Here is a 24,243-nt window from a genome sequence, read left to right as displayed (position 1 = left end):
TCGTCGCGGTGGCGCCGCCCAGTGGCAGCCGAAGGTGAGCTCCAATTTGATAAGATCGAAATTTAAAATGCATCGTTACATAAACTTGCTAACGGTGGATTTCCACTGATGTAACTCACGGACACAAACATATCAGCATCACTATACTATATACTCCTTGCGATTGAAACTGAGGAACAGTGAATTAGGTAACAATATGTTGAACGTGTCTTTCGGAAGCGGACAGTTATGGGTCTTTAACTACTCGTATAACTACGTTTGTTTCGGAAGTGGAAATTCATAAAACTCTACACAGTTATATTTGTATAACACTATCTTATTTTATGCTTAGATTAAATATTATCCTAATTTAACTTGTTAAAATTTAGATTAGATTTTACAAAAAATTAAATAACTTTAAATCTATAGAAAATCGGACAAACTTTGCGTTTAAATGATGCTATTGAGGTCCTATAACTCCACAAAATCGGTGATATGTCCATTAAGAATCACCCTGTATACAATATCCTTAGTATTGTGTTGTTGAAGTCTGTCTTAAGCAAGTAAATAATACATTCACATTTTTATAATTTAAGGTTATCTGGTACGACATTTTTCAAGAGTCAAGTTGGAAACACAAAATAAGATTAAAACTATATAATTGTACATTTATGATTGTAATTAAATTAATGTAATTACATTTACAATAGCTGTTTTGGTCTTTTTCATATTTTTGAGACATTTTTTTTTGTATAATACTATGATTAAATGAAATACTACTAGGGTTTTAAGCAAATGTATTTTATTAGTGAAGAAAAATTTGAAGGCAATGAAAACTTTGTTGGTTTTCAGTTGTATATGTATTTGTTTAAAGTTACTTTCAGAGGCGGACCCTAATATTATAGTAGGTAAACATTGTGTGTAGTCGCCGTTGTTTGCAAAAGTAACTTTATTGTATTTCAGTTAAGTTAAAATGTAACATATTTTTTACCGCAGCTTATGTTCTAAATTACTCATAGAATTTTATTTTTTTTCATTACTTTCTTTAAGGAATATAAAAACATTTTTGTTTGATTTAACATTTTCAATATCGGATCTCTTTGAAAAGAACTTATGTCTGATTATCTTTGTTTATCAAATCTGACACTTATTGGACTCAACACGAAGAGTATAACCTAAAAATTTGTTTTGTTAAAGTTCATTATGAGTGTAAAATATTGTCATAAATTTAAATTCGTATACTGTTACTATGTATTAAACTACATTACAAAACCTATGGCGAAGTAAAAGTTCAGTATGAAAACAAACCAGCGAACGGATAATGGTTTATACATAAATGAAATAAGAGCTAAATGTTAAAAAGCAAGTCTGGATGGTCAATAAATTGTGCCGCGTGTTTGTGTACTCAGATACGTTGCGGTTGATTGTTTTATTGGATCCCGGCCAAAAAGCTCGGTGCCATTAATATGCACTACAGATTGTATAGTATAGTGCGTGCGGAAGTGAGTTAGGTTATGTCCACTATATGTGTTATAAATATATTGAAATAACCTTTTATATTACATACAAACGTATTATTACGAACATGATTAAAATTGCATCTCACTGTGTATATTAATGTAAAGAAAATTTCGAAAGTTTTTTCTAAAAAAAAATTGGATTTAAGAAATTTGATATCTGACAGACCAATGTTAAATAAACTACATATAAAAATGCATATTTGTAGATGTTTTGGATGCTTACAACACATCTTAGCTCTGTATTCCTTGATTCTTGCTGTAGCTAGGTAAAGGCTTTCATTTATATTGAAAAGCGCCTGTCAAAAATGTTATCGAACAAAATGTTCAGTTTATTGCATCAATCAATATTGAAAGTGGAAAATTACATGTGTATTATGCGCTGTGAGAAAATGCTAATGATAAAACTTATGATAACTTTTTAAAAATATATTCCTCCAAATTGAATTGCCAACCCGAATGGGCCCGCGATTTATTTTCATAACGTAGCCATCGCTTTGTATATCAATGTTAAATTTCCAGAGAACGATGAGTGTTGTGGATATCGTACGGTATCGCTCGCTTTTAAGGTCGGTCGATGTCTGGACTGCGTGTCGGCGGCGCGTCTGTTAATCTTTTAAATAGCCGACATTTTGATAAACATCAATGACTCAATATCGTTTCGCGAACGCCGCGAGAAGATAGATGGCGCTGTGCGTCTTGGATTTATCGATTTATTTATCCGTACATCTACTCTATCGTCTATTTGGTACATTGCTAGTGCGCGTTGTGTTTTGTTGATATTTATGTTTTTTTGCTGTAATAGTAAACATTACGTTGTTTATATGACGCGGGATTGGTGAAAGGTATATAATAAATAGGAATTACTAATAGTGACATTTGTAATTAAAACTGGTTAAAATAAATGAAGTAACTGTTTTGTAAAATATAGGGACTTTATTACGTCAGCAGTATTTTTAATTAAAGTTATTTTAAACAAGCTTTTAAGTCGTTGATAATGTGCCAACCACAACGTTTTAATCAGCGTTAAAATAAACATTAATATGGAAAAGCGTCCGATATTGAATTAATTATTGAATACATGAGGTACGTTATAAACTTGTAATTTAAAAAAAAAACCCAGGGTTCGTGATTACATCAGTTGTACTTTTATCGTAAGAACTAGCTGTTTCTATGCGACTTCCTCAACAGGAAAATATAAAAACATTATTTTATCGTTTACATTTGTCAAATAATCAATTGCAAATGTCAAAATGACATGACATGGTGACAATCCATGGCAATCTTGTTTCCATTATGTTGGCAACAACTTATGGTCTCTTTCCCACATTCGCAGTTTTATCCAATTTATTTACCCACGAAGTTTAATAGCGTGAAAATATATAGCCTAAAGCCTGACGTAAGTGTAGGGCTTTTTATTAAAAAATGAATTATTCAAAAATATGCAATAATTGCTGATATCTTAGGCAACAAAGAAGTGTGTGTTTACGCTTTATTATAATAGTATAGATATAACCCATCCAGTTGTTCATATTCATTTAAAGTAACATGTTTTAAGCAGAAGTACAGACACAAATCAGTTCATATAAAATCCAAGAATATACTCAAAATAAACAAGGATGATTACATTCTGAGACAAAGTAATAAAAGATTTTATTAAGCAATCAATAAAAATGATTTATCGTTTTACATTTCAATTAAAAGTAATGAATAATGTGTTGCGGCCGTACTGTTATAATAAATATGTTGTTAAGATTTAGAGCTCTTTTGACGGCGATGAAGAGAATGCATTAATTTTCATATTAAATATTGCTTACAGGTTAGTATTAATTGTTAGTAATTTTAAATCAAAGCTTTTTAGTTGTACAGTTTTATTTTAATTTTGAGATTCTCAACATATGACTAAAAATAAAAATGAATTACTCCTTTCATTACATTCGATTAACAATCAAAGCGCGAAGTAACAATTTATAAATGTGCATTTTTTTGTAATTTCTCATGTATTTATTTTAAGAAATAACATATTTTTGTGATTTAATTATATTCAATTGCTACGGAACCTTAAATTGATAATACCGAAGATGTTTGCAAATCATTTTGTAATTCAATAATGCTTTGTAATAAAATAAAACGATGTTAAAGATTAATTAAAATATTTTATACAAGTTCATGATGATTTTGTAAGAGTATTAATAAATATTATATATCATATACCGAATTAAAGTCTGTAAATTTTTATGTTTAAAATTAACGCTATCTTTAGTTTCTACTAGTTAATCGTTCTATGTTTTATTTGCTGATACGTGATCTTTCGCAGACTATCAAACAGGCGATCGGACTAAACATTAGTTTTTGTGGTATCACCATAAACAAATGAGTCACTTGGGACTAGACCAGCATCGAGTGTTTCAATTAAAAACCATTTAACAAAATATATTAAGATTTTTGTGTGTTAGTTATATCGTGTATGTCAACCTTTACTCTTTCATTACGCGCATATATTCTACATAACTCAAAAGTTCACGTCGCTTTTTGTTACAATAAAGCGGTGCCACATAGTGTCCGAATCGCTAGAGTCATTCTTGTGTGATACTGCTCTAATAGGGAGCTGATTCTAAGACGTGATACACCGCAAAGTGCGTAGTATTCACGTAGTATTCGTTTTTGAGTGGCATACGTCAAGATCAACTAAATCCATTTCATCTGCGTCATAATGGCAATGGAACTGTAATATGTGTTTGAAAATTTCCACTCGTAAGGTCTTATTTGTATGCGATAGTTTGGTTTATTGCTAAATATTGGCAAACCTTCTGAAGGTTGATCTAACTAAACAATTTAGCTTGTAAATAAAATATTGTATTTTATACAATCCGACTTTTTTAAATTCTTGCTTTATTATAATCCGTCGATCGTTAATTTGTATGCTGTCGATAATTTATTCTTTCCTACATTTATCGTTCGAATTTACACCTATCATTAAGTTGGAAAACTGAAACCTGTACAAGTTTAACTAACTTACATTTATCGGGAAGCCCGTACAACGTTTGGTGGCTAATGATTTCTAGAACTAACGTAGAAGTCCTAGCTAATAGGGTGACAACATTGCATGAAAATAATCCCAAATTTTTTGTATTTCTTCCTAGAATTATTTTTAAAATATGTTAGCATAAAATGGTAAGATATTTGAGAATTGCAGGAAATAAAACAGTGCGTAGCTGTTAGGAATTTTCATATAGAGTAATAATTTAACAGTACCTAGAGACAAGCCTTTTGTTTGACGAAGCGTGAACAAAGCTAAAGGGCATTGAATGTAAAGTAGCGTTGAATAAACGATAACATCTTAAGTAAGCGTTATACATAAAAAAGCTTTTTTCTTCTGTTTACAATTTTCACCGTTATTTCTTCTAGGTTAGTCTCAATCATAAAGTATCAAGTTCATTTTAAATCTAACTAATATCATTTTACTTCTTACTAATATTATAAATGCGAAAGTTTAGATGGATGGAAGGGTGGATGTTTGTTAGAGTTTGTGGCCTAAACGGCTGAACGGATTTCGATTTGGCATAGATGTAGAGGATAGTCTGGAAGAACATATAGGCTACTCAGTTTTGTTTTTTCAATCCCACACAAACGGTGTCTAACGCTAGTATTAAATTAAAGCGGACCATATTATTATGTATACAAAATGCTAAATTAATGATGTAAATCTCAGGGTATTTAAAAAAAAATAGTTACAGTAACAATTACTGTTACTGGCGGATATTCTTATTTATTTAAGACATCAATTTATTAGTTTGAACATTAGATACAATGTGTATAACATTCGGCACCTGAACCGCTGTAAACTCAACAAGAAGCGATTAATCACGATGTGATAGACGACGATTAATTCGCTATTTACTTTAGTCTACCAGGTTTATTCTGTTTCAAACACACTTGGTTTATTTCTTCGACCGTATTCGCTGCTTCTGTTTTAAGGTGACCGATCAGCCAGTGAGCGGATGATAAGATTTCAGTATTTGATTTGCTAATACATCGTGTTTTTACAAAATTTTAATTTAATTAATCAACAGAGGAGATGAAAAGTTCCTTAAATTGAACGAAACGGAAACCTAAAACTATTTATTAAATAAGTACTAGCAAATGTTATGTACGCCAGTATTTATATAAATATATAAGAAACTATACTGTGAACAATATTCATTGTAAGTATAATATATATGTTGTGGTTGTACTTAAATAATTAAATAAATAAATGACGCACAGAAAGAGGATATTTCTAATTCTTATGCGTTCTTTCGCTACATCAACTTCCTAAGTATGGTTCTAAGTGAGGCAGCTTGTTGTTAGACAACTTTATCGTTCCCTTCATACGGCCATTATGGACTTCGGAGTTCGGTATTGATTTCTGCATAGTTTTAACAACCAACGTATTAAATTACTTATCAAAGTTCGGCAACCTAACAAATTGATGTAGTTGTTCATTACTTATGTTACTAAGTTCATATACTTCAATTTTACAAAAAGCAATCTTCAAAATACACTTTACATTAATAAATTAATTTATTTTATACAATTTATTGTTAAATTTTAATTCCCTACTCCATTTATGGAAGCTAGAAACGAGCTATGTAACTTTTAGTTTAAACGCATTTACATCTTATGTTAAAACATATTATCTATCTCTCAAATTACCTTTGACATAACAAAGACAACAATATGTATCAATACAAGTATCATGCCAGTGGAAACAAACTATAATAACAATGGTTAGAATGTTGAATTGTCTAAAATTTAATCGCCTGCAGCACGGATAACGCATAAATGTTACATTTGGAATTCACCTCGAGGTTTCTGACTTCGGGATTATTTGCGATAGGCTTTGGATAAACGCTCTTTTTATTGTTTTATTTACTTACAAGGTTTCGCCCGCGACTCCGTCCGCGTGGTATTAAAAAAAAACAAAAATAAGTAGCCTATGTGTTATTCCAGACCATTCTCTACATCTATGCCAAATTTCATCGAAATCCGTACAGCTGTTTGGATACAAACTCTAACAAACATCCATCCATCCATCTAAACTTTCGTATTAGTAAGAAGTAAGATTAGTAAGATTAAAATATTTTTGTTTTAGGTTATGGTGTTGGAGAATCTATTAAGAGCAATAATTAAATTACTTTTAACTATTTTATATACCTTCACATAATTATAAGTTATCAGGAAATTTCTTAGTTATAATATTAATTCCGTAAACATGTCTGTCATTAATAATTTTCACATATAATTAAGCTATACCATTAATATAAGCCTTTAATTACTTTGTGTAATCTTCAAGTTGCTGGTTATCTTCCGAATATATTGTGTTGCGTATCTGCTTATGCAGTATTGAGAAATATAAATTTTGGTTATTCACAAATGAATCTATCTATACTATATATACTATACTATATCACTATCTATATCATACTTCTATACTAATATAATAAAGCGTAAACACACTATTAATGGCGTAGGATGTCAGCAATCACAGGATATTTTTAATAAAAAGCCCTACACTTACGACACGTTTTAGGCTGTATATTTAAACGCTATTAAAGTTATTGGGTAAATAAATTGAAAAAAACCTTCATGTGGGAAAGGGACCATAAACTAAAAAGCTGCCAACATCAAGGAAGCAAAGTTGCCATAGTTGTCATCATGTCACATGTAAACAATGAAATAAAATTTTCGTAATTATTTTCATAAGCCGTACGGGAACAGTTAGTAATTAATTATTATAGATTAAACATTTTTAGGTATGACCAAAGTAAATTAAAATAGTTCTTGCAATAACAACAGTTGATTAGACTAGTACAGAAAGCTAGGTTTTAGACAATACAGCGTCTTTTTAATGAACGTGGTTGGTTATTTCCAAAAAAATTAAAGAATTATGAAAATAAGACATATTTTTGCATAATAAGTAAATGTATTCTACTAAATTACTTTTAATAAAATGTTAATTAAAGTCTTTTATCATATTTACCTTTGGCCGACAGGCAATTTTGTACATTAAGTTTTTTAGCTCGCTGAGTAATAACTAAGACTAAGCGAGGTAATATTAACGTTATCGAATACTTGGCCTACATTATTAAATATTGCACGAATCTACTGTTAAAAGTTTAATTTAAGTATAGTAGGATAAGATAATTAAAGGTATCTCCAAATTAATTATTGCAAAACTATAGAAACAGTAATTAACACATTGGTCCAGTGAAGATTGTTTTGATTTTTCTTTCGTTATAGTAATTGTCCTCAATAAAAAGACGTTTACATGTCTATTTTTCTATTAACTCCCTAAAAATGTAGGTCTTGTTTATTTTTTATTTTAGGTTATAATCAGGAAATAAACAAATGATTTTTTTCATAAAGAATACGAATAAATGACCTATATGTTCCAAAGAACAGTGTTCTAAAATATGTAATAACGTGAGAGTTATTCAACGTCGTCACCTTGTACGGCAATGGGAGGAGTGCGGCGCGACGGGGCATCTCTTGTAGCCTGCGATGTTTCGCACAAGTCATAGGATACAGGCGTTTTGTAAGTTCTTTAAAACGTAATTTATGTGCTTATTAGTGCCAAATAACATATTACAATTGTCACAATAGATCTAACATCTATAGATTTCTTCAGACGTCTCTTGTGCACTTAAATAAACAAACGTAGGTTCTTGCTTCTTAGTTTATCTTAAAATTCAATAATAAATAGAATCTTCCTATATGTACTTATACAGATTTAGTAATCAACCCATCCCAACATACTCTTGTACACACATGTGGAAAACTAGCGCAGGTCGTTAGTTATTTTAATAATTTTATTACAGCCGTCAGTTAAATAAGACAAATATGCAAATTTTGTTATTATATTGTCTTATTGTCGTAATTGAGCCTAATTTTTCATTTATACCACACATTTCTGAATAGATCTATAATACACGCAAGGTGAGGCAACTGCCAAAAGGGCAATCTAGACAGATATAAGCCGTGAACATCCTTACGAAGTGTATTCAGGTGCCGGAGTCCGGACGAGTTGTATCAGATCAAACCACCCTTTATAAAATGGTAAGATAGACCTTGACTTCATAATTTGAGATCAACAAATTGCTCACCTTAATAACAATCACGACTGATAATCAAAACTCATTAATGATTCAATTATCATACAATATCAACTTATTTAAATTTTCAGATTGTTTGAAATGTGCACAATAGTATGAGAATCGCCGCCCACTCACGTTTCATCTCAGGCTTGTAAACTTAGTTCTTTAAACTTTTAAAAAAATAATCTAAGTTTATTGTTTTCGAATATTGTGGCGTGACGTTCACAAATCAATGTGACAATGGTATTAGTAAAGTGCCAAATTTTGTTAAAAATAGAACAACTCTACATTTAGTGCACATGTAGCTTAAGTAAATTTTATGTATGGATAATTAGGATTTATTTAGTATGATTTATATTGATACTAGTTTCGCCTGCGACTCCGCCCGTGCGGAATTAAAAAAAAAAAACAAATGGAAGCAGCCTATGTGTTCTTCCAGACTATCCTCAATATCTTTGTCAAATTTCATCGAAATCTGTCCAGCCGTTTAGATGACAAACTCTAACAAAAATCCATCGATCCATCCATCCATCCATCTAAACTTTTGCATTTATAATATTAGTAAGAAGTAAGATTTTTCCATTAAACCATTTCATAAGAACAGAACAGTACACCCTATATTGTATAGCGGCTTCTCATATCTCGTCTGTCTTCATAAAAAAACCTTTGTGTTCTAGATCTTTCTGTTGCCTTTAATGGTGTTGGGTGCAGCGTCCGCGGCGAGACTGGAACATCTGACGCAGGGCTACCAAGGCGGCTCCGGAGCACCTTTCAACTACGAAAATGTCAACAATGGAGATGGCAGTTATCGCTATAGGTACCTTTTTAAGCGTCTTTTGCGGCCAACAGCTTCCTCTGACGTGGCAGAAACATAGTTAGCGACAAATATCAACTACAGATACCTAAGTTCACATACCTCATTGCATTGTGGGACCTAAAGGACCTTTGGTATTAGGAAAGGTTAATTTTATAAATCAACGCGGGAATCTCGGCATAATACTGATTCTTAGTGTATAGACACACGAGTCAGAACATTTCTCACACTTAGTTTGATTTGCACCTTCGATTTTTTTAACCCGATTGATTACAAAAAACTCAGCTTAAGCTCTAAAACCTATTTGGTTAAATACTGTATATTTTAAGACAGTTATTTACTTAACAATAATGAAGAAGCCAAATTTCGTTCAGATTAACTGCTCCTATTTAATTTTATAAATAAAATTTGTTTTGTTTGATACAAATAATAGGGAGAAAGCAATTTCTTTTAGATGCGTATGCCTCTCAGTGTGGTGGTGATCTTAACTTTTGTAGAATGTCACTACGCTGACCCTAGTGGTCATAAAAGGTGACCAATAGGTGGTCATATAGCGTTGTTTGCTTTGATATATCTCCGATAAATATTAATAAATAATTATGTACATGGAACTCGTAAATTATCTTTAAATTTAAATAAAGTTTTAATTTTTACTTATATTATGTGTCGTATTTTATCAGAAATAATCTTATTATTCAATTAATATTTCCAGTTACGACACACCCACCGGTATATCGCACGAGAGCGGTGCGCCCAGGGCTCCAGGTCCCGAGGGTCTTGCAGTGACTGCAGAAGGCGGGTTCTCCTTCCGCACAATCGATGGCCAACAGATCTCACTGACGTACACCGCCGATGAGAACGGCTTCCACCCCGTCGGATCTCACCTTCCTACGCCGCCACCGATCCCAGAAGCGATTCTACGCTCAATTGAATTCAACCGACAAAATCCGTCTTCGTAAGTGTTCGTAATCAATTAACTAGTTATTATTTACATTGGCTTCTATGATCGTTGTCTATACAAAGATATTAGAGATGAATATCTTATATGACGTCATTATAACCATTCTTTTGAACATACCTAATATGGTCTGTTGAAATACCGGACTAAGATCATCAAGAAAATCTTGATAATCTTTTTTATGCTAAGTCGTGAGATCTTTTATATTCATTTCAATAGCTTATTGTCTGCACGACATAGTACTTCATTTTTCACGCATTGTTAAATTTAATCGTTACCATGTTTTTTGCTAATAAGGGTAAAATTAATGTATTTTCAATATCTATGTCCTGAGATGATTGTGAAGATTTTATAATACCTCACCATCCTCTTAGTTTCGTTTTATAATAATACTAGCTAGTCCCCGTGAAATTAAATAAAATATACTGCCTTTACTACTCAATGACAATGTAGCTAACGATAAAAGAATTTTTGAAATCCGCTCATTAGTATTTGAGTTATAAAAAAATACAAATCTTTTTACTTTAGTATATCAGTATCGATAAACCAAGTCTAGCAATAGTAAGTTTTAATGATAATATTAAAAACACGATACTAGCCATTCTAAAAACTAACCCGGATAGGTTTAGAAAATGATTCGTACTTCATTTATTTAACCTTTATTCGAATGAATGGAATGTATGAATAGTTGCTGTGAGAACAAAACGTGAATGTGTCAACGTAAATTGCGATAAGTCCATATTTTTCACATTTCTTAACATAACTACTACTTTTTTTAGATTAAATCAGAAGCAAATTAAGCATTGAATTTCTAAAGAAATTTTTAAAATATTAACTACAGCTTTTTAGAAATATAAATCTCGTATAAACAGTTCCCAGTTTCGTTTTAAACGGCCATAATTCTGAAATGTAAAATTTTTGAACCAAGTGCCCGTCAATGCCGATGAACAATAGATTAGTTAAAAGATAAAAAACGATACTATACTCTGTATTTTGTTTAATTATATATCCTTGTCTCCTTTACTAGGTTTGACTTTGATCTAATTCTAATTGTACCCTTCTGTTTGTTCCAGTGAGGACGGTTCTGGTGGTCGTAACGCCTACAGGTACTAGGCGCCCTCTGCCGGTGACAACTTAAACGAGATATGCATACCTCATAGCACGGACTGTGATAAAATATTAAAGTCCCTTCTCGCACACCCCTATACAATTATTTTTGTACTGTAATTATGTTTTTTTAATTAAAACCAACCGGTAAATTCCGCTCGATTTTGTTGTTTTCATTATCATGGTTATGTTTGAAATATTTCATTATACTTATAAATTAAGGCAAGCCAGAAAATTTTATAAATCTTCGGTAAAAACTAGCATTGAATCTTATGAAAATTAGTAGCAACGGTCATGAAGCAGTAAATGCTGAATAACTTAATTTTAACAAAAAATATCTTCGAAAGCATTATAAATTTAAAACATTTTTGTCTTGACGAAAGTTAGCTTTAAGTTTGCTCTGTCAGTATAAAAATTGTTAAAGGTTATACAAAATACAGTAAATTCCTACTTTATTTAGGAAAGAGAAAATTAATTTGTAACTGTGTTGTGTAGAATGAAATGACAATGATTACCAAATGAAGACAAACTTTTTATTGAATTAAAACACAGACTCAAACTAAAATACGGACAGATTCTTGTACTTAAAATACCATTGATATAATGTGAAGTACTATTTTTTTTTTCAGTTATGTTCATTTTTGTATTTAAATTTGAGTACTCGTTGTTCATGTTAAAAAAACTTAGGATTACTATTTAGCCACATTTGTTATTCATGTGTTCCTCGACGAAGTAATAAAACTTCAATTCACAATTCCTTTTAATTTATCAAATATATCCATTAAAAAAGTAGTAATTGAATATCTCTGATAAGTAAATCTGTCAGTAGTGGCTACTCTATAGTGTTGGGACGGTATGCGATGTGAGTACAAACTTTTTACATAAATCGAGGATATTTAAAAAACTAGAGACAAAGTACAATGTTTGTGGAACTAGCAAGATTCTTCGGGATTTAAAAAAAAATAGCTGCATCGTACTAGAATATTTTATATTCTTGTGAATAAATTGATGGAATCAAAGATTTCATTCATTAACGAGCAATTAGTTATTTAATAAGAAAGTCTTGCGAGTGTCCAATTTTAACCAGCAAGAATAAGAGCTTATTATTTAATTTTAACAATAATAGATTAGTTATCACAATTTGTCTAACAAAAATTACATTTAGAGCAAAAGAAAATTTTATGGTGGCTTTTGTTTTTGACGAAGTCAGCTGTAGCAGTTTGTAATACGCCCTGATTTCTAGAAAATTCTCTACATATTTGGGCGTATTATATTACAAACCTTTTTAGTAGTGTTTAATATAATTCTTTGAAGTATTTTGCCTTGAAAAGAAAGGATCACAATAAAATCAATAAGTAGGAATGAAACTTTTATTTATATTGCTTATTTACATTACTTTGAACTTATACATAACATCGTGCTCGATTACAACGTGGTATCACAGTCCCAAGGTGCGGTCGATATGCGCTAAACACGTCGTACCACTAACAAAGCGTACTAGGCAAGCTTACTTGTATCGCATCTACGTTTAAATCTAACTGTAGTACTAGCTTTTAACTTATTTCGAGGCATTAGTATAGTAATGATCAATGAGGCGTTTGAATCGCGTAATAAATCTACAAACTTATATGATAAAGGTAATATAAAAGAATTAGAGAAATAAAACTGTATGGGGATATCGTAACAGAAATAAGATAGGGTATTAAGATGTGGAGAGATATCCAGCAGGAATATAAAACAAAGGAGCAAGGATGAAGATGGGACGAGAGCGCATAGGTCTACTAGGTATAAATAGGTACGTGTTTGCATGCGATTTGTCGGCCAGTTGTGGTTCGGGGTCTATGAATGAGATCAGTAGTGGTAGCCGTTGGAGCCTCCGTTGCCGCCCGAGCCTGCGCCTGGGTTGTACGCACCTTCACTGCAAAATAGGAATTTTAAGAATTTGAATTATTGTCTATCGTAAACTCTAATCTGTTTCCACTTTTATTATCTCCTATCGAGGATTTAAATACAATGAATGCTATGACAACCACTTCCGTGAACTACGTCAAACAGGGGTGATTTAAACAAATATTTTGTAATGCGAGTTTTGTATAAGTTTTCATTAGAGTAGTAAAGTATTCGTTTCACTTACGAGGATGGGTTACGTCTGTTGAATTCTATGGAGCGAAGGATTTCCTCGGGAATAGGTGGCGGGGTGGGAAGGTGAGAGCCTACGGGATGGAAGCCGTTCTCGTCGGCAGTGTAGGAGAGGGAGATTTGCTGGCCGTCGGGCGCGCGGTAAGAGAACCCGCCTTCAGCGGTTACCGCAGGTCCTTCGGGACCCTGAGCTCGGGGAGCGCCGCTTTCTTGCGCTTGAATACCGTTTCCAGTCTCGTAGCTGAAATTACATTACATTACGTTTTTACGATTATGATGATTATGTGTATAATTTTCCGTATATTTTCATAAACTGAATTCAGGGAGTATGCAATCTCAATAAATTATGCTTTTACTGATCGATTGAATTTTTCAATAACGCAAATTTGTTAAGAAAGGTCTTAGATGTATTTACCAATAACTAATTATGCGAGCAAAATATTTTGCAATCTTGATATCGTGTGGATATCATTCGATAGACTCACGATTTGAAGAGCATTAGTTCATAAAATATCATTAACGAGAATTTGATTGAAACAATATTATATGAATGGTAAATTAGACGGGTGTAGTTAAGAAATCATGACTCAAATCTTCATGAAGGGCATACCTGAAGTGGTAAGTTCCATCGCCGTTGTTTTCATTTTCGTATCTCAGGATAGGGATGTTGGCCCCGCCGTTGCCGCCGTAGTTAGCGTTGCCGCCCGATCCGCCGGAACCTCCTCCTGATCCACCGAATATCCCGATGCCCGACCCACCGCCGCTGCCTGCGCCGCCGCCGAACACTCCGCCACCACCACCGCCGCCGGGACGAGGCGGCAAGTACTGCGGCTCAAGCCGACCACCAGATGTCGCCACTATCAGAGCTGATAGCATTACATACTGAAATTGCACAAAAAGGAAATTTTAAACACAGATTCTAGACCACAGTCCTGTGTCTTATAGTGGATGGAATTCAAGTTTCGGTCTTTCTAGACGTTCTTAAATTAAAAACTTAAACGCCCCTAAACCTAGACTTTGGACGCTGTTCGGAAGAGCCTTAGTTAGGTTATTTAGAAAAGGTTCATCTTAGGAATTTGTTTAAAAAAATACTACAGAAAACCTAATTTATAAGGAAGACTTGAACTTAAAAAACTTAGTTATTAAGCTCGTGACATTCGTGTTAAAAAGAAAAATTACACCGGTTATGTCATTGCGATATCAGGTGCATTATAGAATTTCTAAATGCAAAAAAGTAAGTCGGCAATTTTATGTTACATACTAGGCGTAAATGTTTAATTGGAGTAATCAAAACCATTATTATTGAACTATTATCATAAGAAGAAAGAACAAAAGTAATGAGGGCTTTTGTCTATTTGTAAATATTGAACTATTTTTTCTATCTTACCAGAGCAGGCGACATAATTATTGTTTTACTCGTAATATTGATCGAAGTCGGTCTACTCTTCGTTCAGCCGATGGCGGAATACAGTTTAGCGAGGATGTGCACCGTTTTATATTGCCCCGATTTGCCCTTTCGCAGTTGCTTCACCTTGCGCGGGTCGGCGGCGCGGCGATGCGGCGATCCTATCCATGCACGACCCATCTCCGCCTTAAGCTCTGAATCATTCAACTATTTCCCATACTAAACCTCCTACTACTAGGTCACTTATTTCTAAAATAAAGCTCTTCAATTATTTTCATTCAAACTAACGCCTAATCAACTTACAAATTGTAATGTAACTATTTTTTGTGTAAATAAGTAACTGAGGGCCTGTTCCAACAAATTGTAAATTGTCTGATAACTATCGAACGTGTAAAATATGTGATGGAAATATCGGATTCTATTCCCTTATCTGACAGTGGCGTCATTTTTAAGCTACCTGAGGCTTTATCAACCAGTGGTGGGACAGGGCCTAAATGTCATAAGATAAGACTGGATTGTCTATTAAGAAAATTGCGGTGAAATCACAATTTCATTGAAATGTAAAAGTAGTTAAAAAAATCAAATAACTGAATTACATAACTTTCTGTTAATTTACATAGCTAGGGCATTTTTCTTACCAAAAGCAGATATCCTGTTAAATTCACAGCATTGATTGAATTCAAATATACATATGTCACAATAAGTCATAGTAATCTCGAACATCCATTTAGTATGGTAAGACATTCCCATCGTTTCTTCCACATTCAAACATTCTACGTTTGTACGCTTGTCAGTCACAGACACTCTTGTAATGTATAAAATGTTGCAAAATCGTGTGACAATATTAAACTAGATTACATATGCATATATAAACAAATAGAATTCTACAACTTTGGTCCATTAGGAGTTAGTAAATAAACGAAAAGATTATTATTATTCACGGTTAGAAATGTCATAGTGGCCAAAAGTTTTTTCTTTAGTAGTTAAGTACTATACAATGATTTAGAGGTTGCTTTCCACAATAGAGCATAGTTTGATCATAAAGTCTCCAATATTAATAGACGTATTTGAACTTTACAAATCACAATAAAGCATCTCCAATTTTAAGTTTATTTGAATTACTTTATAGTAGCAATAATTGGCTGATATTTTACTAATAAATGCGCACGAGAGCTTAAAGTTTGTTGTATTTTTTTTTAAGATTGTTATTTTTTTATCTTTTTTTTTTAATCATGGAGGTCAGGAGTAATTATGTTTTTTACATTATAATAATTACAACTTTTGCAAGGTATTATGAGACCTTTTGAATTAATTTTTAATTTCAAGTAAATACGTCGGTGCTTACGTTCTTTAAATTTTTTTTACTTTTAAATTACAAAATTAAAATTTAATTATATTTAGCTTGATTTCCTAAAACTTTTCTACGTCAATAAGTTACCGTTTTTCTTGTGGCTTTATGGCTCATTTTAAAGTAACAATAGAAAAGTCACAATTTAGTTACTTTCATATAGACATTGGCTGTCTATAAATGCAGTAAACAGTGAATTTGGAGCAACGTAGTGCAAACGGCACATAGCGATGACGTCGCAGGTCGTCGCGGCCGTGACCACGGCGGCCGCAGCCGCTCCTCTCTCTGTCATCGACCATTATTGAAAATGATCTTGTTCCGATCCCGGTCTTGTTAACAACAATTGCCATATGAAATTTTAACGCGGACCTTGGAGGCTTTTATGATATTTACTTAGTCGTTTCCCACGACTTTGTTGTTGAACTGATTGGATGATTAGACGTAGTAATGCCAGTTCAAATTGAAGCGTTCGTTTATTTAGTTAACAACTGTATTTGTTTGGAATATTTTAGATACTGATTCGATATCGTTAAATTGTTTACATTATGTTAAAGAATTAAATATAATAACGTTATTAACAATAATGTCACAATATTTGCGGGAATTCATGTTTGCTAATTATTACATACATAGCTTGTAATATATTGATGTGGAAAGCGATAACTTAAACTTGTATTTCAAGTGAACACAATTCCATAAGTGACTAGGATTTGCATTCTAAAAGCAATGCGTTTCGGGATGCTGACCGTTTGTCTCGTACGATATGTCAAAGTTCAAAGGTACAGCTTGATTTAGCAGTCTTCTTTCCTATGTATAATTAATAAAACCACTAATTGTGTGTGCAAAGGCTTTTGAAATTTTGATATGTTACTTATCGATGACTTATTATTTTTGCTATACAGAATTACATAGGATAATGATTGTTACAAGGTATAAACAGATAAACGGCTACAGGAATCTAAAATTTGATATATGAGGTATGTTGAATATAATCTGTAAGAACACATAGGCTATTACATAAAGGAATATTTGTTTAATTCCGCACAAACGGAATCGCGGGCCACTGCTAGTAATAGATAATTTAAAAAATCTACATGTAAATGTCAAAATTGCTATGAACAGCAAAAAATTTAAATACTTGTAATCCACTTACTCTTATAAAGCTATATTTAACCATACAAATGTAAGATATTTAACTATCATTGTTTGGATATGTGTAACATCGTGTGACAGAAGCATCGATGATAAGTGCAGGTTGGCATTTAAAGTAGAAAATAAGGTGTGTCTCTGAGATCCGCATTAAATTGATATTCCGAATCACGATTGCCCATATGTCTGAGAATTCTAACAGTACAACGAATGGCGAAGGGCCTTTCATATTACCGTAAATGCGCTTTACTTGGCATGGTAACTGAAGGCGGCAACTTCAAACTGTTTAGACAAATATACTATCAAGAATAATGTGATGAAAATAAAAACTTCAATAAAAGAACTTCATAATGAAATGTTACTTGTCGCACAACTTGTGTATCATCAATCATGTAACGATTTAGTTTATTCCAGTAATACCAACATTTTGGATAAATCGTCCGTAATAAAGTAACAACTTGAAAACAAAAATTGTTGCTTATAAAATAACCTTAATTGAAGTAATGGAATATCATGAATTATTAATAAATTGATTCTACATTATCAGAAGCAAATTGTTTTTAAAATAATTGGTATACACGATCGTGAAACTATTCGTTTCACAATTATCCCATTTCGAGCCGCCCCGCCTCTGTAAGGCCTCGAACTACGAACACTTAGACCTTATTTCAAGAATACCACGAACATCCGGAACTATTGTCACGATAAATGCCCATTAAATCTATAAATTCCTTACCTAAGACCTTAATATTGTAAAATCGGGCACACATCTTTGACCAACTATCGCACAACTGTTGATCGATAGTCGAATGTTTTGCAGCAAATTCAACTGTTTAGTTGTACAACTAAAAATCGAGTAGTGTGCGTACCTCTATATACTGATAGGAATCAAGGAGACTAAATATTTGTGCGATAGTTCAGTTTCAGGTGTGCGTACGCTCTAAAATTGATTGTTTGACTTTAGATTTCGGAGTCCTTAAAAATCTTTCCCTAACATTTGTAACCTACGAGTTGGTACCTAATTTGTATTTTTTACATAAGTATTAAAGGGAGAAGTACTGGTTATTAACTCCCAACCATCAGGTTGTAACCACAAAAATACCCGTAAAAGAAGATTGCAAATGTTAGTTGTTAGTTGATTCCGATACTTGATTAAATTTTGTTCCAGGAATCAGATTTTTCCCAGAAAATAGTTCATGTTTCAATAATCCGTATTGAAGTCTATTGTAGTTTCCTGTACTATCAGATTCTTGACCTAAATTGAATCTCATTGTTCGATTCTTATTATTTCATAATACTTTGAGAGTCTAACTTATAATCAAATTTTCAGTAGATTAAAAGATAAAATAACTTGTTATCTAGAGTTAAAGCTATGCCGATTAAGCTTTACAAAATATACAATAATTGACTAACTCACAAAGAATATTTCTTATAATAATCGGCAGTTTTCACTACCGAAAGATCATCATCCACTTGACCTTATCCCTTATGGAGGGTCGGCACAGTATGTGCTGCTCTTCCATACATCTCTATCAGCCGTCATATCTGAATCCACTCCTTTCTTAAGCATATCTTCTTTCACACAATCCATCCACACTTTCTTCGGTCTTCCTCTTCCTTTGTAGCCATCCACATTCAATCTTAACACTTTCTGGTTTATGTCCCCATCATTTCACTACCGAAAGACTTATACAAAAATATTGTTAACTCAGTGTTTAGTTAGGAGTATGTAAGGGTCGACAATATAACATACTTATAAGAGTGCTTGAAAATGGAAACCAATAACTCTCACAGATCCTTTGAGAATCCACCAAATATGTTATTTGTATGCTGTTATATTTCCTCGCAGGTCGTAAGTTTTATAAGTTCGGAATGAAAATTTTCGGACCACGAAGTAAAATAAACTATTTTTTTTATTATGTAGAAACAATTGAAAGGCAATGAATATAATTTACTTGTTTATATTGAAGTTATGTACACATTTCTGTATTTCATTTACCGTTTCTTTCTTTTGCTTGGATGTTTTTATTTTGTAACGATGTAGACCTAAAATAATATTTTTACCGTAACTTTACAACTTTGTTATTTTCTTCCGTGATTACATTTCAAAATTCATCTCTATGTACATCATATTCATATTAACATTATAAATGCGAAAGTTTAGATGGATGGATGTTTGTTAGAGTTTGTCGCCTAATCGACTGAACGGATTTCGATGAAAATTGGCATAGATGTAGAGGATAGTCTGGAAAAATACATAGACTACCTTTGTTATTTCTTTTAATTCCACGCGGATGAAGTTGCGGGCGAAAGCTAGTTTTACATAATTTGCTTTAATTTATTGGTCATAAATCTATTCAGGTGTAAAAGCGAAGAGTAAAGAAGTACAGGTGCAGTTTATAACAACAGGTACTTTCAGAATTTTAATTAAACTGAAATTTATAAAAAGGCAGCTTTTTAAAGGTCGAGATTTTTCATGCAAACTTTATTATCTTTAGATGTTAACAACCGCTTTGTCGTCAAATTTATTCTGGAGGCGAAATGAAAATTAAAAATGAAATTTCTCATCACGTTTACTAACTGGCGGACGGTGAATGTAGTGAAACGAGTCATCTATACTAATATTATAAAGAGGAAAGATTTGGAATTATGCATGTATTGAAATAACTCAAAAAATACTAGGACAATTTTAATAATTCTTTCACCGTTAGAAAGGTAATTTCTCTATAAGTAACATAAGCTATATTTTTATTTCCTTATTTCACGCGGAAGAAGTCGCGAGCAACAGCTAGTTATTTATATTTTACATCTACAGAAAGGTTATGGATATACAGATAAGATATGAAACATATGTTCTTTATATTTATGTTGTCAATTTTTGGGCGCATTTGTTTGATTAAACTAGAGACTACCTCTCTGTACAGAACGGACAGACTTGGCTAAATCGCGCATAGTATTGACATTATAAGAAATCTTTATTGCGTGTATAAGTCTGTGTACATTCACCGCATTGTTCGTTTGTAATGATCTCGAACTAACAGTAAAATTGTAACCTTCGACTCACACCGGCTGGGAATAAGTTTTGAAATGGTGCTCTTTATAACTTAACAATCACGCTCTGTGGCACGCTTTACAGAATTCGCTTGCACTTTTAAATGTCACTACTTCGATGCCTTGTAAATGCGAAAATGCGAATGACCTTAGTACGTCTAAACAATAACATAAAAAACACACAGACGAATTGAGTACCTTCTTCTTTTGGGAAGTCGGTCAAAAAGACGTATTATTGTAGAATGTCCAAAATATACTTACATAAGGATCCTTTGCTTTTAGTATAACTAAAAATTTTAAAGTTTTTCGTACTCTTTTCATCAAAATGACTACCTAAGCAACTTGGCCAAATCGTAAAAATGATTCTTAAATAAACGGTAAACATTTTTATGTATGTAAACCAACGTTTTACAAAGATGATGAATCATTTGAAACAAATTGTTAACGTGTACTGTAATGTACCTTGAACTTTCCGGTATACTGATATTATACTTCATTAAGGGCCTGTCCCACCAAATTGTAAATTGTCTGCTAACAACCTAACGTGTAAAATGGGTGATGGAAATATCGAATTTTCCTTATTTGACAGTGACGTTATTTTTAATCTCCAATGGTGGGACAGGTGCTAAAGATTAAAAATGAATTTGAACCTTTAATTAACATAGACAAACTTATCGGATATTTTTAAAAGTTGAACTGTAATGTCATCGTTGACAATTATTTGACACTTTGAAGTTTTTATGACATGTAATTATTCTTATCGAATTATTTACTTTTTACTCGTGTTTATTTTATACTTGTTAAAATGTTAATTCCAACCTGCGTTATTAAATTTTTAGAATTGGTGAGTTTCCTCTAATCAGATCTTTTAGTAAGGTGTAAAAAATATATGTCATTCCTCCGTCTCCACAAAAATCATTTTATGTATTGGAGATATTCTCTGATTAAAAATGAAGAAGGAATAGAAGTAAAGCAAATTGCTTTGGAAAATTGCTATTCGGTTTCAGTAGGGGCTTTATAATTTGCTCATTGAAAACATTTGTAAACTAACCCTTCCTTTATAAATTATCTTGCATCATTACTACGTTTCTTGTAATAAAACAGTTACATATTATTTAATGCTACATTCACATGCATTCGATATTAATACTTATTTTATATATTTTATATATTAATACATACTTTAACGTTAAGCAGAAATCAAATAATCCCAGTGTCAGGATCAAGGCGCGCTATTTGTGGGTTTGAATAAGTACGTTGTTACAGATGCTGGCCGTTGCCTGCCTCACCCTGCACCACTATAGTTACGATTTAACAGATATTCCTACGCTAATGCTCTGCTCTGGGACTTATGTGGGCTACGTTGTTGTGCTCTCAGGAGAAATTGTCGGTAAGAATCTAATTTAAGTCTACGCTAAATGGTTGGATTGTTAGGGTTTCTATAATTATATTTTGCGATTTATCCTATAAGAGATTAAGGGATTTTGATATACACCAAACCATGTATAGTCTAAGAACTCTGGCTAATTTTACACCTATAAATATATGAAGGAGCTAACAAGAAATCTCACTTGTCAAATTTTAGTTTGTGTGAAATCTAAGGCCCTATTTTGTTAGAGAATTGCTTACGTTAAAGGATATAATTTCCTGTATTCAAGATCGTTCTGAGTGGTTGTTTAATGCTTTTTAGAAATAACTAACTTGATTTTATATTATCTTTAAGGTAACTTCAGAATTTTGCGTCAGTTTGTCTTCTAAAAGTGTTGTTTATCATTGTCACACTTCCGTATCCGTCTCTAGTAAAACGAATGGTCTCTTGTGTTAATGCAATATGTTGCAGTGTTGTTCTAGATACATCGATTTTCCATTTTATTTAAAAAGTAGAGAATGTCAGCACAGAATTGTTTTAATTTATGTAGATGCCAAATTTCTTTTAAATTTATTGAGCCGTTCTGGAGATACCTTCCAACAAACATCCATCCAAATATTAATAGTTATTTTATATTAGTAAAAAAATCGTTTATAGCTAATTGATGATGTCAATTTGTGTCTTCACTGTAGATAAAAAATAATTTATAATATCGGGTTTTTCAAGCAAAATGTGCCTTGCTCCATCTGTATGGATTGATTGATGCGACTTCCTGATATTTAACGCTTTGTAACACATCAGTTCATCAGCTTTTATAGGCCAGTACTAAACCACGTCAATTATTACGTGCCTCGCATTAAACACGTAACATGCCTAAAAGAATCATAGATCAACGTAAAGAGAGTTTTGTAATATTTTTTAGATGCAAAGCTTATTTATGAAGATATCCCATTAACTAGCTGTTCCCGTGCGGCTTTATCCGCATGAAATTATAAAAACTTTATTTTATTGTGTTCGTTTGTCAAATTTGCAATTGAAATGTCAAAATACCGTTCCCGTAATGACCTTGCTTCCTGATGATGGCAGCTTGTAGTTTATGGTCTCTTTCCCACATGAAGGTTTTTTTCCAATTTATTCCTAAAAATGCCTAAAGCATGTCGTAGGTTTAAGGTTTTTTTTATTAAAGAGAGTAAATATGTGCGCTAAGATTTTTTCCCGAAACGCGTAAAATACAATTGCGTTATTTTATTTGTCAAATTACACACTTGCGCTGTTTATTGCGAAACTAATTTACGGTCAAGTCGCATTTATACCTCCTCCTATAATATAAAATTATATCTGTACCTCCTTGTATGGGATCGGTTCTTTTTACAATTTTTTGATCGAAGCAATCGGTTTTAGGAGAGATGTTGTTCGCACCGCTGGACCTAGTACAGGACATGTATTTCGGTATCCTGGGAGTGGGGCTATACTCGGTGAGCGGAGGCATGGTCCTAGCGGCCAGGACTCATGATCCCTCCTACCCTAGGACCGGCAACCATACAGCGGCTCTAGTCGCAGCGGCACTCGCCCTCGTCAACGCTTTTGTTATGCTATTCGATTTAAGCTTAGCCTATCTGGACTCTGAGGAATTTGACGATGAAGCTAGTATTTAGGTACGTAAATAATATATTTTTTGGAAGTCTAAAGGTATAAATGCGACTTATGACTTTATATTTCTTATTAACTAAATATATGCTTTAGGAGGATAAACTCTTAGTTATATTTACAGTTTAGTTTTACTTTCATTAATATGTTTCGACTTCCGTATTTTTAATCAGTATGCGTAAGGACCTCGTATTTAAAATTCCACTTCCTCGACTGAGTGTAAGTTATTACGCCTGACATCATATTGTCCATACTTATAGATGATCCAAGGCACGGCGTGTCCACTTCCTCGAGCTTCCTTTATTGCTGATTATAGACGATCAATGGAAGATATTGTACGTGATGTTATGACAATAGAACATAATGATAAAACAATGTAGAGTCGTTAAAAAAAGAGAAGGATAATATAATTTATTGACAACTTGTGTTAGCAAAGTGCAAATGGCGCATAGCCTTACTTAGTAACTGTGTTCAAGTTACATGAAACCGCAAGTTATAGGTACTAGGATGTCATAAATGTAGCGGTATATGTGCAGGTGAAGTGGTATCAGCGGCAGCGGACCCGTACGTGGAGGCATGGTGGTCTGGCGCAGGCGGCGTTCTGTTCGGAGCTTGTGGCGCGCT

The 24,243-nt window shown here is 32.8% G+C and overlaps 3 protein-coding genes across 5 annotated transcripts; 2 read left to right on the top strand and 1 right to left on the bottom strand.

Moving 5' to 3' along the window:
• The first annotated feature begins 1,145 nt into the window (after positions 1-1,145).
• Positions 1,146-11,648, top strand: LOC106107036 (pupal cuticle protein 20-like). Its single transcript, XM_013287714.1, has 6 exons — positions 1,146-1,481; positions 7,865-8,073; positions 8,457-8,594; positions 9,310-9,449; positions 10,159-10,401; positions 11,478-11,648. Exons 3-6 carry the CDS (start codon positions 8,592-8,594, stop codon positions 11,515-11,517), a joined length of 426 nt encoding a protein of 141 aa, XP_013143168.1. The 5' UTR covers positions 1,146-1,481; positions 7,865-8,073; positions 8,457-8,591; the 3' UTR covers positions 11,518-11,648.
• Positions 11,649-12,867: 1,219 nt separating this feature from the next.
• LOC106107054 (pupal cuticle protein 20-like) lies at positions 12,868-21,172 on the bottom strand. 3 transcript variants are annotated; one of them, XM_013287740.1, is made up of 4 exons: positions 21,066-21,172; positions 14,261-14,532; positions 13,646-13,891; positions 12,868-13,429 (listed from the first exon to the last, which is right to left on the bottom strand). In XM_013287740.1, the coding sequence occupies exons 2-4, from the start codon at positions 14,524-14,526 to the stop codon at positions 13,363-13,365; spliced, it is 579 nt and encodes a 192-aa protein (XP_013143194.1). In that variant the 5' UTR covers positions 14,527-14,532; positions 21,066-21,172; the 3' UTR covers positions 12,868-13,362. The 3 variants fall into 3 exon arrangements, with proteins under 3 accessions (XP_013143194.1, XP_013143192.1, XP_013143193.1); XM_013287738.1 differs by lacking the exon at positions 21,066-21,172 and adding an exon at positions 20,865-20,927; XM_013287739.1 differs by lacking the exon at positions 21,066-21,172 and adding an exon at positions 15,038-15,099.
• A 159-nt stretch (positions 21,173-21,331) lies between these two features.
• On the top strand, positions 21,332-24,242 carry LOC106107103. The gene is made up of 4 exons (XM_013287803.1): positions 21,332-21,447; positions 21,870-21,993; positions 23,374-23,627; positions 24,156-24,242. Exons 1-3 carry the CDS (start codon positions 21,409-21,411, stop codon positions 23,625-23,627), a joined length of 417 nt encoding a protein of 138 aa, XP_013143257.1. The 5' UTR covers positions 21,332-21,408; the 3' UTR covers positions 24,156-24,242.
• Position 24,243: the final 1 nt, after the last annotated feature.

Source organism: Papilio polytes, unplaced genomic scaffold (assembly GCF_000836215.1).
Source record: "Papilio polytes unplaced genomic scaffold, Ppol_1.0 DF822067.1, whole genome shotgun sequence".
Classification (NCBI taxonomy): Eukaryota; Metazoa; Arthropoda; class Insecta; order Lepidoptera; family Papilionidae; genus Papilio; species Papilio polytes.
Note: the sequence above shows the minus strand (reverse complement) of the source record. Positions and strands in the feature narration are given on the sequence as shown.